The sequence below is a fragment of the Phocoena sinus genome, chromosome 8 (genome assembly GCF_008692025.1).
Source record: "Phocoena sinus isolate mPhoSin1 chromosome 8, mPhoSin1.pri, whole genome shotgun sequence".
NCBI classification, from domain to species: domain Eukaryota; kingdom Metazoa; phylum Chordata; class Mammalia; order Artiodactyla; family Phocoenidae; genus Phocoena; species Phocoena sinus.
The window spans coordinates 67,184,083-67,200,516 of record NC_045770.1 but is presented as its reverse complement, the minus strand read 5'-3'; the positions used below and the strand labels follow the sequence as shown (position 1 = coordinate 67,200,516).

At 40.1% G+C, this 16,434-nt stretch overlaps 1 protein-coding gene across 11 annotated transcripts in view; it reads right to left on the bottom strand.

Annotated features, from left to right (window-relative positions):
• Positions 1-208: 208 nt before the first annotated feature.
• TEAD1 (TEA domain transcription factor 1) overlaps positions 209-16,434 on the bottom strand; it is a 264,526-nt gene continuing 248,300 nt past the window's right edge. For all 11 annotated transcript variants that reach the window (XM_032639100.1, XM_032639095.1, XM_032639099.1 and 8 more), the window contains 2 exons: positions 13,478-13,630; positions 209-8,272 (listed from right to left, as the gene is read on the bottom strand). In XM_032639100.1, coding sequence (XP_032494991.1) covers positions 8,159-8,272; positions 13,478-13,630 — 267 coding nt within the window. In that variant the 3' untranslated portion in view covers positions 209-8,158. The remainder of the gene's footprint in view (positions 8,273-13,477; positions 13,631-16,434) is intronic.

Below are 16,434 nucleotides of genomic sequence, written 5' to 3'. Positions count from 1 at the left end.
TCAACTATACTTCTATTAAAAAAAAAACAAACAGGAAGAAAGAAACCCTGCTAGACATTAACATGTCATGTTCGGATAACTGAGCTTGGTGGACACCATCAAAAGGATCATGGCTTCAACCTCCTTTACTCTGTCCTTCATACATTCACCCACAAGACATAAAGCACCTTTCATTTTCAACAACATACACTTTGGCAGATAAAAAAGGTGACCCACACTTTCATTTTCTTTATTTTTCATTGATACCGTATGAATACAAAGTTTCTAGAAAGCTACAAAATGTCTACCACTTTATCAAGAAGGCATCAAAATGTGTCACTTTGCAAAGACATGAAAACACCTGCAGGAACTGACACAAAAATAGCATTTTTAGAGTGATGAAATAATTGCACTTAACTGTCATGGATATTACAGTTATCACACATATGTACCGCGAAAGCTAGAATACATTTTTTTTTTTACAAAGCACTTTATAAAAAAATTCTCTGCACACAAACCCTATAATTTTCATATAACTATCATACTAAAGATAAATTCACTTTAAAGCCAACACTTAGAACATTTTTAAACAAAAAGGTACCAGTACCTAAACACAGACGTTAACAAATACAAGAATACTGTACTGCCAAGAGGTTTAACCAAATGCCTTTTCAAAGTTTCTGCAAACAGGTTAAGAAAACGTATGTGAGAATTTGCCCCCATCCCCCCATCTCTCCAATCTACCCAAGAGGAACCTTACTGCCTAAAGGGCAGGCTCCCCGGCCCACTCACAGCAGCAGTACAGTATCAAAGGAACCACTGACCAGATGAAACGCTTACGTCACAAGCCCATTTCATACACGTGACACGAAGACACAGACTGTGAGAATCCCATTAAGCCATTTAGAACGTGAACAAACACACGTGGCAAAAAACCGATTTACATAAAATTTAAGCATACTAAAGAATTAAAGGCTATTCAGGTTTCTTTTTTAAATGTTACAAAACTTTTTTTTGTCATTTTTTTAGGCACATAGTTTTTGTTTTTACTTTTTTTTTTTTCCTTATCTGCAGTCATGAGCCTATTGAAAAAGGCCTACAGAAGTGACTCTTTCAAGGAGGTAACAGGGAGATGGTTTTTTTTTTTTTAAAGAAGTGCAGTTAGTATCTAATTTACACAGTGAAACTAATCACGGAAAATGACTGATGGAAAAAAGAAAAGAGAAGGAAGGAAGGAAGGAGGGAGGGACCGAGGGAAGGTGGGAGGGAGAAAACCAGAGACTGGTTTCCAATTGATTTACACCTAGATTCTGTCAGCCTCTTTCAGAAAAAGGGGAGGGGAAGGGGAGACAATTTCATAATGGAAGGCAGACAAAAGAGAGCCAACATGATAGAGGTGGAATCTCCTGGAATCTGACCCCGTTTCATGATGAAGGAGAGGGAACATAAATGCTATTTCAAATGCTAAAATGATGGAGTGGGGCATATAACAGACTCAATGCAAATTCACAGGAATAAAACAAGTTTACAGCTCAGGAAGTAGAACAATAAAGACAAATATTTCATCTTATTTAATGGTGCATGACTTCAGTGAAACTATCCTTTGCAATTTTAAACACAAAACCTTCATTCTTAACAATATAAGTAAGGAGTTAATGAGAGAAAACTATTGCCAAAGAAAGCACAGTAACAGTTGAAAAGGGAAGCAGGAAAACAAACATTTGATTAATTTCTTCCAAGTTGTGGTGTAGTCCTGCCACGACAGGGAGGGGCTGAATTCAAGCAGCTAACTATAACTTGTGCTGAGCAATTTTCCTTTTCATTTAACTTTGTTTGTTTCTTGTAGAAATTTCTATGAATACTCACAACTTGGTGTGGATAGAAATCACTCCTGAAATTTCAGACAGCCCAAAGAGACACCAGGTAGAGACAGACGGACCATCGCATTCAGAGGCTAACTTTCAAAGATGTCTAATGTCACTGTAAAGTCTATATTGGTAAAGAAAAGTCTTTTTTGTCCTGGCTTTTGTTTGGCTCGTGTTTTTGCCTTCTCATCCTTTTCACTCCTTTTCCTCCCCTCTATCAATTTTCCCAATTTACACAAGGTTTTGATAAAAGCCAGCACAGACTCTAAAGAGTTGCCCTTTGGAGGGCTGGAACATTCTTCGAAAATTCCGAATCGTGAGTGGTGCTCTTTGGAAGTTTCTCATAGCGCATTCAGACAACACTCAGAGTCAACATTTTCGCCCTAAGAAGAACACTTCAATTGTAATGACCCTAACCCATTTTTTGTTCTGCACTGTCATCTCAGTTTGAGGCTTCCAACTTTCAAAACGGTATCACTGCGTAAACCAGAAGTGCGCGCTGTCATCTGAGTGGAAAGGCAGGCCTCCACAGACTGAACATGAGCATAAGAAGGACAAATCTGTCCACCGGCCGAGAGTCTGCGGTTTGTGTGCAAGTTCCCTCAGGCGGACACAGGGCTGGGTGACGGGCGGAGATGGCACATGGGGTCACGGCGCACAAACACACCAGTTCCTGGGGGCCCTCCTGCCGCTGTGCGCCCCAGGGGCATGGGTGGCAGGGGCTCCCCCACGGCAAACAGACAGCGCAGCAGGCAGGGTCCGCGTCGTGCTCTTGTGAATGGAGGCCTGTGGTTGGTTACTATCCCAGTAAACCAAAGGCATCACGGTGATCTCAGGATATTTTTGGTCTCTCTACAAATTATCGTGATTATGGCAGCACTTTTCTAAGCTGGAATCTCAAACCAAAGGCACTTTCATGCTAGAGTGCAGAAGGTTCACAAATAGCTAAGTATTTGGTCATGAATTTAAAAGGCAACATTAAAAGTATACAATTTGCTTTTCATAGTAAACTACGAAGTTGCAAAACCTTCCATTTTGGTATAGACATTTGACAGTGTGGTCAATGAACTGACTTCTGTTCATTTCAGATTTCAGACCAAGAAGTCAGTTTCCAATAGAACTGGAGAAAAATGGGCTTACAAAACAAAAATGAAAACAATGCTTGCTTGCTCTATTTTAAATACCATGCCGATCAGTAAAGGGACATCGAGAACTGGTGTGAGAAAAGGCTGGCGGCACGACTAAGTATCACTAAGGCACTGCTTACTGAACGCTTTGGCAGCTCTGAATTGAAAACTTCCTACAAAAGTTAACAGTAGTAAGAGAAATGCTTCCAGCTTACAAAAGGGCTCACAGTTCCGAGGCAGCCTTCTGCACTGCAAACCCTACACGCAACATCGCAAAGATTTAAGGCTTTTCAGAAATGACATGTGCAGGGTTTTGCCACAGAAACATCAACAGAAAGAAAGAAGCAATGCAGACGTATCCTCTTAATGTCACAGGTGTGAACATCAACACACAAAATTGGTTCTACCCTTCGTTAGAACAGGTGTAGTGTACCAGAGCATAGACAAAAATCATAGAAGTTATCGGTACCTGGTTTGAAAAGTTGACTGTCATCTTGTGTGATTTAAATAACTTACGTTTATACAAACTGCAAAAGCCACTAGAGTATTGAGACCTAAAGAAGACTTGGGTTTGTAACACCAAGTTCTGGGCACGGGGGCTGTTTTTTGGCTGGTCCGAGCGTGGGACTTTGCTGCTGGGATGCTTTGTGAAGAGAAATTTGACTCAGAGCCTGTGGCAGGTGAACTGTCCTCAGGGTAAGGAAAAGGCTCATCAGCTTTCCTATCTGCTCGCGGATGCCTCCCAGACATGACACTCCAGGGAGAGAAGCAGCGTCACCACCAGGAGATGCTGCTGCTCTGGCAGAGGAAGGGGGTCTTAACCTCCCTCTCTCTTCCGCCCTGAGCACCAGAGAGGGACAACCCCCACCAAGAGGCCAAGGATTAAGTGTCAGGAGTCCCAGAGCCTTACTCTTAATCTGTCACTGACCAGCTGGGTGACTTTGGGCAAGCCATCTCCCCTCTGGGCCTCAACTTTCTCATCTACAAAATGGAGGTCACAGGCATACCTCGTTTCATTGTGCTTCACATATATCACAGTTTTTAAAAATTGAAGGTTTGTGGCGACCCTAAGGCAAACGAGTCTACCAGCGTCACTTTCCAATAACATTTGCTCACTTCACGTCTCTGTGTCACATTTTGATAATTCTCTCAATAATTAATAATTGAAGAATAATTCAACTTTTTTATTATTTTCATATTTTTTATGGTGACCTTCAAGTTTCTATTGTAATTGTTCCGGCATTTTTTGGCAATATTTTTTCATTAAGGTATGTGCACTGATTTTTTTTTTTAGACATAATACTATTGCACACTTAACAGACGACAATATAGGGTAAACATAACTTTTATATGCACTGTGTGACTCGCTTTACTGTGATATTTGCTTTCTTGTGGTGCTCTGGAACTGAGCCCGCGCTAGCTCTGAGGTATGCCTGAAGACCGTGCTTTCCTAAAGCTCAATAAAGGAACATTCGATCAGCCCTCTTCCGAAATGAATCCCTCTCTCCACCATCCTTAAAGATGAAATGTTCCAGAGGTCTCTGTAAATTCCACAAAAAAGCAATGAGTGCAAGGCTAAAAGTAGAAGACCAGAGGAAATGTATTGAAATGATTAAAGGTTTGATAATGAGAACTATAACCTTAGGAGAAATAATAAAAATGGGTGGGATTTTCTTTAACCTGATAAAATAAGCAACGAAGAGCAAATTAGAAATGCTCTGTAAATAGGTGTGAGTTGATTATAGGGATGATGGTGGCCAGCTGTCCCCAACTTTCCCAGGGAGGAAGGAAAGAATACTTGTAGCAGAGAGATTCTGTTGTGAAATAGAAGTTCTGAAACAGGAAGAAACATGGACACAATATCATTTGAGTAATATTCCTACCTGTCTCTTGATGGCCTGAGACAAGGCTCCCAAGAGAGAAGCTTTCTCAGGGTAAAATGGAAGGAGAAAGAAAACCTCAAACATGGCATTTGTGACCTGTCAGATGCAGGGCAGTGGTTCTCAACCAGGGGCAATTCTGTGCCCCACGGCACATTTGGCAATGTCTGGAGACATTTGGGTTGTGACAACTGGGGAAAGGTGTATCTAGTGGGCAGAGGCTAGGGATGCTGCTAAACCTCCTACAATGCACAGGACAGCCCTGCACCACAGAGAATTATCTGGTCCAAGTGTCAACAGTGTCGAGAAAGGGTTGAGAAACCCTGGTCTAGGGTAGCTTAGACGTTCTGGGATTCTAGGACATGTTTTGGAAAAGCTCCAACTTTATTTAGGTCTCTTGCTAAGATGAAAATGAATACCAAGAGACCAAAGCCCAGTTCTTCCGCTTCTCCCTATTTAGGCTGCGGAAAGTGGCCTCTGGACTCTCCAGTGAAAGCACAAGATGTCCCTGAATCGATCCTGGTAGTGGAGGGTCAACCAGGAGATAGAGCACCCAGAAAAAAGCAGTGAGGACAGAGCTTTGGAAAGGCTTCTTTATGGTACAGAAAGCTTTACGAAGGGAGGAGACTCTGCCATAAAGGGTCAAAGACCAAAAACAGACTTGGATTCGATGTTCTAACACAAATCTAATCCCAGGGTCTAATTTGGGAGTGACAGAGAAAGGGTTAAGAGGTTGGACCAGTGGTTAAGACAGGGAGAATATCTGCCCTGGAGAAATCTTTAGAAGGACAAGACAAGAAGTAAACTTGTTTTAAGAGCAAAAAGCCATCCTCAAGTTCATCCATGTAAACCCCCAAACTCAACTACAAAGGCATTCGGAGGAAGAGGCAAGCATCAGAGGGCCCAGCCTAACTCTGTGAGTTCAGCAGACCAGGGTATGCCCTTCTCTGCAGCCAAAAGAACTACCCTCTAGCTGGTGTTCTTGGGTCTCGATCTATTTGCGCTTTGAAAAAAGTAAATCCTCAGAGCCCCCCTGGCAGTACCCAAGAGCCCCATTCCCGGGAGAAAGCGTGAACCAAATACCTCTTGCCCTGAAGTTCTGGGATGGCGTGGCTTTTAGCCACATAAGATCATTTGCGCCCCTTGGTCCTGAGAGACTGGGGGTAACACCTTGAGTAAAGACACAGGAGATGGGAGCCAAAGAAGCATCCCTAAGAGGGGTGACCAAGAGAAGTCATAAATATATGACCAAGGAAGAAGCTTAATGCTTGGGCCGAAGACCAGATACAAGGGTGGGCCACTAGGGCATTTCTTCAAAGGTCCACCTGGAATCAGGGAACAAACTGTAGTCTCTTTACGTAGGGAAGATACACACCATGCTACTGGCTTATGTAAGGGATGTGTGTTCCAAAAGGGGAAAGTTCTGCGCTCTCTCCTTTGGTCTTCCCAGTGACCAGGGTCGTGGGTTTGGGAGAGGTCAGGCTTGGTTCTTCTGTTTGCCATGAGCCAGCCACACCCTCATGACCACCAGATACTAATCAATATATAAGCAGGGTCAGAGCAGGTGGTGGGACAGGGAAGTGGGTGTGTAGGTTATTTGAATGTGACAGAACAAAGTTTTCATTTTCTGGCTTGACGTAAAACTCTTGACATGTTTCACAACTTACAAAACATTTTATGTTCTAATAGTGTTAACCTATTCCTGACAATTATAAAAAACGTCTTTCCTCCAGGAAGTTGGGGAGCATGCCCTGTCCCCTTCCCAATGAAGCACTTATGGAAATAACCCAAGACATGTGGCCACATCAAACAGACTGCCTGGACAATGCTTTGGAAGATTTGGGTTGGAAAGTTGAATTCCTCCTAGGAAGAAAACCTCCCAAATGTGCCTGTGTGGAAAGGGCAGAGATAGATAGCTGAGCCTCTTCAACCTCAGTCAAATAAGCATTGTGACTTATCGAGAGATGTCAAGGAAACGCGTGTCCTTAGCGAATACACCTAGATCTACGGACACAGACTGAGAAATACACACGTATCAGCACCTAGAAAACTGAGTGACACTGAATAGATGTTCAATAAATATGTGTTGAATAACTATATATGTATATGTGTATATATGTACACACAAACACACACGTACACATATAGTTACAGCAGGTTAATACTGGATCACCAGAAAGAATTTACCCACAGGCCAGTGAGCACGCTTGTGATTTTCTGGGGAGCAGAGATCCTAAAACTGATGAGCCTTTTATGAGTTCGGTTGATGAAATCTCTCCCAGCCACAGGGTTTTCTATAATTTGCAGCTCACAGTGCAGTATTCGTGCCAATTTTACATTTTTGTTATTAAATTTCAGTGGTTCAAAGATTTACTCATCTTAATAAAAAATTTGGTTGTCCATATAAAATAGAACTGCACACACAAGACTATAAACATTGTAAGTTTAGATTTTCAGTATTTATCTACTTATTGCAAAAAGAGCCATCTTTTTCATTAAATAATCATCACATTAGTACAATACAATTTTATATTTTTTAAATATACTATATATGTTAAGGATAAGGGGTGAAGTTTTCTTCCTCTGTAATAGCTGTTCCAAGAGTTTAATGGATTAGGAGATTAGTTTTAACCTCGAGGAAAAAAGTACAAATTTGTCTCATTAGGATATGTCTACCAAGCATTTCTTAAGGCTATATTTTAACATTTGGTTTCAAAAAGAAGGAAAAGTTTCATTTAAAAAATAATTTAGTGAATTACATTCTTTCATAACTTCCACCCTAATTTGTTACAAAGATAAGTCTAAAGATTCTTAGTTTTGTGTACTAATTTACATTTATATTTAAAGATTAATTTTACTTGTATCTTAAAACAAGAATTTTATGTTGGAAAAAAAAAAAAAACACTAAATACATTTGTATAAAGGCTGTAAATGTCCAATGGTAAATGCTCTGTCTTATTTTTTTTTCTACTGCAACGAGAAACAGGTCTCCGCAGACAGAGACTTGGGTTCTTAAGGTTCACCTTTCTGAGGAATTGTGGGCTGTGGATCTGAATAACACACAGAAACAACTCGATTTCTCTTTTTACAACTGTACCAGAACTTCACAGCTACAATGAGTATGAACACATGAAAAAATGACTTCACTCAAACAGGATTTAGAAAAGTTGGGGTGACCTCAGGGCCAGGGCAGCACCCCTGTGTGGTGAGGTTTACAGTCAGTCGTTCGATCATGGAGAGAGAGTGTGTGTGTGTGCACATATGTGTGTGTGTATATACAGATATCTATATATATAAATAACCACGGTTAGTCCTTTACAAGCCTGTAAATATGATGCTGTGCTCCATGTTCACTATTTGAAACTTCAAATACACAGGCCATGCACAGGAGAGTTTCTTGTGTATCCCTGTTTGTTACCACCTGTTTAAAAAAAAAAAAGTATAAATGGAAAAGAATATGAAACAGAATGTACAATATATATAGGTATAACTGAATCACTTTCTGTACAGCAGAAATTAACACACTGTAAATCAACTATATGTCAATAAAATATTTTTTAAAGTATATATATATGTATATCAAACACCACATGAATGAAAACATATTCCATCTGTGCCATGATGACTACGATTTACTTGGAGAGGAATATGGAGTCCAGTGTTCAAAAAGTGGATTGTTCAGAGATCTGCCCAGCCTCCCTCCGCCCCCTCTAGCAAAAACTCAGGATATTACAGGTCTGACTTAAATCCTATTTAAGCTTAGTTACCATATGTAAGGAAGACCTTACAGATTGAGTCTCATTCAGAGAGCCTAAGAAGACACACAAGAATTAGTGTGGGGTTTTTGTTTTGTTTTGTTTTCTTGGGGAGGGGTGGTGCAATTTTTTTTTACAACACAGAGAATTTTCTATAATTCAGTTCCATTTATGGGACAGTCATTTATCCTAGGGACCGTCTCCTATCTTATTCCTAAACCTCTACTAAATTTTGTTTCACGATAGCCAATGGGAGACATAAACTCTGTGAGTGCCTTGCTCACCACTGTATTAACATGCAGTGCCTGGACTCAGTGAAATATATGCGGAGTAAAAGAACAGTCACACAGTTCAAACCCATGTTGTTCAAGGGTCCACTGTATTCGCTGAATGGATGGAAATTCACAGAATAATAGCCACCATCTGTTCAGTGCTTACTATGCACCTCCTCAGTAGTAAATGCTTTACAGAAAGTATCTCATATAATATTACAACAACTCTAGGAGCAGGTGTGATATCACTCCCTCTTTGACAAGGGAGGATGCTTGGGGTTAATTTGTTTAAGGTTATACTAACGTCAATGAAAAACCCAGATCTTCTGGACCTGAAGACCTTTTTCTTACCCGTTATGCCATGCTGCTCTAGATAAATGCATTGATACAGTGATGAATCATCTGATTTTTTTTTTTTTTTTTCTGGGTAACAAAGTTTTTTTTCAATACTGGTACCCACCTGCTTTTCTGGTCTCACTCCCTGCCACTTCCCTTGCAGATCAAATACTCCAAGTATGCAAGTCTTCCAGCCCTGAAATCTTTCCCTCCCTCATCCCTATATCCAAACAAATGCCGTGTCCTGCTGCTTTTACCTCCTGAAGAGTTCTTGAATCCATCTCCCTTTTCCCCTGCCACAGCCCAAGGCACCAGCAAAGCTGACCTGGACTCCTCTACCAGCAGCCACCCTTGCCAGGCACCAGTCTCACCTGTACACAGTAGTCACAGTAACCTTGAAAGAAATATGAATCTGACAACACACCCCTGCTTAAAAACTGAATGGCCTCTTTTAAACTTTAGGATGAAGAGAAAACCTGTTCTCATCCTACAAGGATGAGAGTGAGTGGCCCATTCTGGCCGGTCCTACCCGGCCAGCCGCACTGCTCTGTTTCCAGTCCTCCTGCTACCACATTCCCACCTACGTGCAGTATTCTTCCCTACCCTCTCTGCCTCTCTATCCATCTGGAGACACCTCTCAATTGTTTCTTCCTCAGGGAAGCATTCCCTGACCTCCTACTACATGTTCTCTTGTCACCATGCACCGACCTCTACCAGCCGTCAGCCACAGGTGAATTACACGCATTTTGTGACTCCCTGTCCTTGATGAATGCCTGCCTCCCTCACCAGACCCCAGGATGCCTGGTCCCACCTGTCTAGTTCACCGCAGCCCTGCAGCTGACATGTCAGTATGCACCCACCGAACGGGCCTTTTCTTGGTAAATCTGAAAAATATCTGCTTGTCCATCAGGCAACTTAAATATCATCTTTTAACATCCCTGAGAATTCCCCACCTCATTCCAAGTACAGGTGCCTGCTCAGGCAGTTCAACTACTCTGTGCTCCCATGATGTCTGTTTCACAAGTTTACTGCAGCCATGATGGCCTTGCATCGTCATCATCTATTTACCCACCTCGTTCTCCCTACAAGGCCCAGACTTCCTTTGTTTTATTTGCACTGTATTTCAGCAGCTAGTACAACCTTTCCATAACTTAGCCGAATCAATGCAAACATTCTCAATAACCTTTGAGGTGGAGAGGGCAGACTTGAGCACTTTGTTTGTAAACGGAGGTAACTGAGGTCTGGAGACTTGAAATGTCTTACCCAAGGTCATAAAGTAGAGCTGAGTCCTAAACCCAAGTCCTCTCATTCCATGACCATGACATCCCGCAAAGTGTCTTTTCCATCAGTTCAAATCTTAATTTACGTCTATCACTGGCTCTGTGACCTCAGGAAGGACTAACATTCCTTATCCATAAAATAGGGATAAAAATGACTTAACAGTTCTGCAGTGAGAATTTCATAATATATCTACAAAAGATTCAGCACTGTGCCTGGAACCTCTATGATCTATTTTACCTTCTTGCAGACTTTCTATGAAAGACTATATCCTATTTAGGCTTCATGCTTGAGATGAAGGAGGAAGGAAAAAAAATGTTTCTAGCAACCTGTATGTCTGAACATGACCTCAAATGATGATCGAAATCCTTGGCCCACAATTCAGTCGTTGTCTTCCTCAGTATGATTGCCACCATTAAGGCCCCAAACCTACAGGGTCACCTCAATTCCTGAATCATTCTGACGAAACCAGAGTCTAGCCCACCAGCCAGTAAGGCCTGGAACTGGCCGTGGTGACACAGGTTTTGTATCTAATGTTCCTAGTAAAACACCTGCAACTGTGTCCAGCAACTGTCATTCTGGCCATGTCCCTACACCTGAGGAAGTGCTGAAAAGTATGATCTCTCCTGTTTATCAGTGAGATGACTTCATATTCATTGCCCAGGAGTGCTGGCTTAATTTCAGTTTTTCTACAGAAAGCTATTATTTCTAGCAAATATTTATTTGCTACTAATTCTATATTTATTTGCTTCTGATTCTTCATATCAAAGGGATGTATATAGTTGCTTAATGATACGTTTTAAAATTAATTTAACCTGGTAAGTTAAACGGATGGCAGTCATGTGTTCCAAGGGAGCATTACTGATATAGTTACACGGGTTTTGTGGGTAATAGATACTTACAACTTTCCCTGATCATATTTATCTTGGCTGTGCCGTGAAGTCGGGTTTTAGGGACTGAGGACATATTCCTTAACGTGCTGAAACAGTCTCACTGGTTTGTAAGAAACATCTAAGACTCCCTCCAGAAGAGGGGGGGTGGCCATCCACTCAGAGAGTTTTGGTTAATTTCTGAGGCAACTGAACGTCCACACCAGGATGCCACACACACCTTCCGGTCATCTGAGCACTAAGGTGATCCATCTGTTCTTAAATAGCAACAAAGAACACCTATATGACAAGTACCTGCCAGCACCCCAAACCTTGAACTGCTCAATTTTCACCGAAGACCGTTAGAAAAAGGATACTAATGAATAGTTATAATATGTTTTCCAAACTTTCTCCTGGACTGCTAGTTTCCAAGTTTCAGAGGGACATGGACACATAAGAGAATCCAGAGATTCTCTCCTTGGAATAAATGAAAATTAGATGTAAAATTATCTGTCTGCCAATTGTATACCCATAATCACGTGTCTGTGAACTGAGGCTCCCTGTGGCTCACTTAACCAATCCCCTATAGCAGTGGGTCTCAACCTGGCTACACACCAGAACTACCTGGGGAGCAGTAAAAATAAACAAAAACCATGATTCTGGGTCCCATCTTTCAGAATTTTTAAAAGCTTCCTGGATGAATATCTTGATATGCAGAAGGTTTTTAATTTCTTGATTTTTATTTATCTTTTTTTTTTTTTTTACAGTGGCATACAAGAGCTGGCTCCTACCAGCTCTGAAAGTTGTTGTTAAATATGAAGGAATTTCGTGGGCTGGACAAATATTGGTAGCTTGAAATTGCCCATGGAAGCTGTATTTGCAACAATGGAAATGGGCAAAAGCTATGGATCAGGGTTTTGGAAGGAACTAGGGGAGAGCCTTATTTTTTTTTTTTTAAACCAGCACATCACTGATTGAGAATCACTGTCCCACTGAATCCAAAAAGTCCAGGTAAAGAATTCTTGCTCTAAGTATTCTAGTTCTTAAACCTAGTAACAAAGAAGAACAAAATAGGCCTTCAGAGGGCTGAATATTTGACCACAATATTGTCTTGCTGCCCCTTTTTGCAAAATTGTTTCCACCAAATTTTGTTTTGGCATTTTGCCTTTGGTTTAATCAAGGAATGTTATTTTTAAAAAATTCGCTTTATGAAATCCATTACTGCATATTTTATAGGTATATTTTGAGAGGAGCCCTGTACTTATTAACCTTCCTAAGTAACCAAATGAAGCCCCTGTGAGAAACTGTTTTAAAGTTAAATTTAGGGGGAAAAAAACACACCAAGCATTGCCCGGGGAACCAGAAAATTTTCCCATCATGGGCCTTGAGCACCATTGCTTTTTCCTTGCCCTTTAGCTGCCCATTAAGTTTGACCATACTTTTCAGCCCATAAATATTCTCCCCCGCTCCTGGTTATGCCACTGACTGTATTCTAGTTTACACTTCTCCTGGTACTGAGGGTTTATACTTTGCTATATTAATGTATGTTACTTATAATAATAAGGCCTTGTAAATCCTTCATGAAATGAGTCTAGGTATGTTTGAAGCACAAACCTGCTGACTCAGCTTTTGCCTCGTTTATGATTTGTATACCACAGTGCTGCTGAGACTCACACTTAGCCAATACTGGAATTACCCAGGGAACCTTAGAAAACCTTAGAAAAATACACATGCCCGGGCCCTATCCTCAGAGATCCTGATTTAATTGATCTAGGAGGCAGCCCTGCTATCGGGATTTTTAGATATTCTCCAGGTCTTGCCAATGTGCAGCCAGAATTAGGAATCCAGCTGTGTCACCCTCACTCTCCCCTCCCAAATTCCAGTTCTGCTAAGCTTAGAAAGCCCGGCCAGGTGAGACCCCTTTCTCTTCCACAAACTTGAGCCAAACCAAGTTTGCCCTATGGATGTGTGAATTCAACTACTGATTGACCACCTGGGGCCCAGCCCCACAGTCTAGTCAGTTACCCTTGGCCCAAGCCCCAGCACCTCCCAGGCCCATCTTCCCCACCAGCCTCATGGCTGAGTCTGACAAAACATGAAAGAGACAAACAGTTACCAATAAAATTGTGAAGTTTTCCAAAACACTGTTCATCATATATTTCTCTGGTAAGTGTTTGAGCTTGTGGATGAAATTGATCATATATTCACACATCGGGGAGCGGTTTATTCGGTATACAAATCGGCCATTCTCAAACCTTGCATATTCCGTCTGTGAGGGAAAAAGGATTTGAGCATTTTTACACCTTTGACTTCAAAATACATAAAAAAGATATTATTGCCTGTAAAAGCATTTTACATTTTCAACATGAATCACCTGCTATATGCTGCACTACTTATGTAGTTTACTTCATTAAAAAAAATCCTATCTCCAAACTTAACACCATACTCAGAATCCATTATTTTTCTGGAAATTTTTTTTTAAAACTTGGGAAGATGACAGCTTTAAAGAAAAGTTGTATAGATGCTTTTCAGCAAAGGTTAGAAAAAAATATAACTGCCTGCTTAGTGATTCTCTACCTCGAGATCTGTGAGAGCAAGCCCAGCCAGTCACAATTCTTCAAAGGGCCCATAGAAAATCCTTCTTTACGGTGACAAGGCCTCACAGGCCAACAACCAATGCAGCTAATTTCTCTTCTTTAGGAAAAACTGCTTCACACTGATCATGAGCCCCTGTGTTATGTCTTTAATTTTTTCAAAAAAGGGGTTTTTAAAAAATATATACATGCAGTTTGAAGATCCCACTGAAGCACTTAGAAATAAGAGAGACACTCTTAGATACTCTGGATCAAAGAGGAGTTTAAAAAGAAATTACAAGCTATCTAAAGCGTAATGAAAAAGAAAATATTTACATCAAACTTTTGGGACTCGATGAAGCTATACTTGCAAGAAAGCAGCTTCATGTCTTCATCATTAAAGATGAAAAGTTATAGAACTTAGTACACATCTTAAAAAATTAATAAACCTTACAAAATAAACCAAAACCAGTGAAAACCAGGAATAGGAAATTAATAAAAAAAGCTCAAATCAATACAAAGGAAATTTCTTTTAAGATTTTTTTTTGTTTTGATGTGGACCTTTTTTTTTTTTTAAGTCTTTATTGAATCTGTTACAATATTCCTTCTGTTTTATGGTTTTTGGTTTTTTGGACACAAAGCCTGTGGGATTCCAGTTCCCTGACCAGGGATCGAACTCGCACCCCCTGCATTGGAAGGCGAAGTCGTAACCACTGGACTGCCAGGGAAGTCCCGCAAAGGAAATTTAAAATGTAGACAGGATATAAGAACTAGTTATTTAAAAAGACAAAATAAAATAAATAAACCCTTCACAATCTTAAGAAGGAGAAGAAAGAAAAGAGACAAAACCACAATTACATTATTGTTCAGAAGACTTAGAGAAGGTTACTTTATGTAACTCTTTGGCAAACAACCAATCAACCAACCAATCAATCAATAAAAGCAAAGGAAAACCTAGAGGACAGGATGATTTCCCAGCAAAATACAAATTGCTAATACTGAACCAAAAAGAAGTAGAAAACTCCAATAGGTCAATTACTGTGGAAATGACTAAAAACTATTTAGAAATCTACCACTGAAAAAGGTCCAAAGACCAAATGGTTTCACAGCTAAGTTTTATATAACCTTTAAAGAACAGTTATTTTCAATGTTATTCAAACAATGCTATACCATAGAAAAAGACAGGTATTCCAATTATTTTTATGAAATTGATGTATATTCAATACCAAAAGTTGATAGTTTATAAAAAAGAAAAGTATAGATTAATATCACTTATGAGGTGCAAACATTTTACATAAAATAGCAAACAATGCATCAAAGTATCCAAAGTAGAACTTTCTTCAGGAATGCTGTGGTGGTTCATACACAGGACATGTGTTAACTCATGATGTCAACAAATTGGAGAAAAATCACATAGTAAGAGTTGCTGAAAAGGCATCTGATAAAATATTGCAGCTATTACTAATAAAAAAATTTAAGTAAAATAGGAATAGAAAGAATTTCAATATAAAATAAAGACTATTTATAAAAGCCAATAATAAGTTTAATCCCAAACGTCAAAACATCAAAACTATTTCTACTGACATCAGTAACCATACAAGGATACTCACCATCACTATTTCTTTTATTTCTTTTTACAACTGTGTTGGAAGTTTTAGCAAATGAAGAGAAGGTGAGAAAATAATAATAGTAATAATAATAAAAGTGGCATGAACATTGGAAACGAGGAGATAAAATAAAGTCTTCTCTTTTTGTTGCTGCTAAGATAATACAACAGAGAAAACCCATGAATCTAGGGGGAAAACCCGCTGGAGATAGATAAGAGAATATGGTAAGATGGCCAAATAGAATATAGATATGCAAAAACTAGGACCTTTATACTATTCTAGTAATTAAAATCTGGAAACTGGAAAAATTGTATTAACAAATTATATAATATTTAGAGGTATATTTAACAAGAAAGGGATAATCCTATCTATGAAAACTAAAATCTTATTAAAATAGATAAAATGAGATAGAAATGCAAATAGGTTCTTGATTGGAAAGATTTAATATCAATAACATATCAATCTGTCCCCAAATAATATCTAAATCTAATGCAATTACAATTAGGTTGCTCAGGACTTCCCTGGCAGTCCGGTGGTTAAGACTCCACACTTCCACTGTAGGGGGTGCGGGAAGATCCTATATGCCGCGGCAAAAAACAAAACCCCAAAAACGATTAGGTTGCTCAAACAAGATTTTTGTTTTTCTTTACATTTTAATTTTTATTTATTTATTTATTTATTTATATTATTATTTTTTGAGGTATGCGGGCCTCTCACTGTTGTGGCCTCTCCCGCTGCGGAGCACAGGCTCCGGACGCGCAGGCTCACCGGCCATGGCTCACGGGCCCAGCCGCTCCGCGGCATGTGGGATCCTCCCGGACCGGGGCACGATCCCGTGTCCCCTGCATCGGCAGGCAGACTCTCAACCACTGCGCCACCAGGGAAGCCCATTC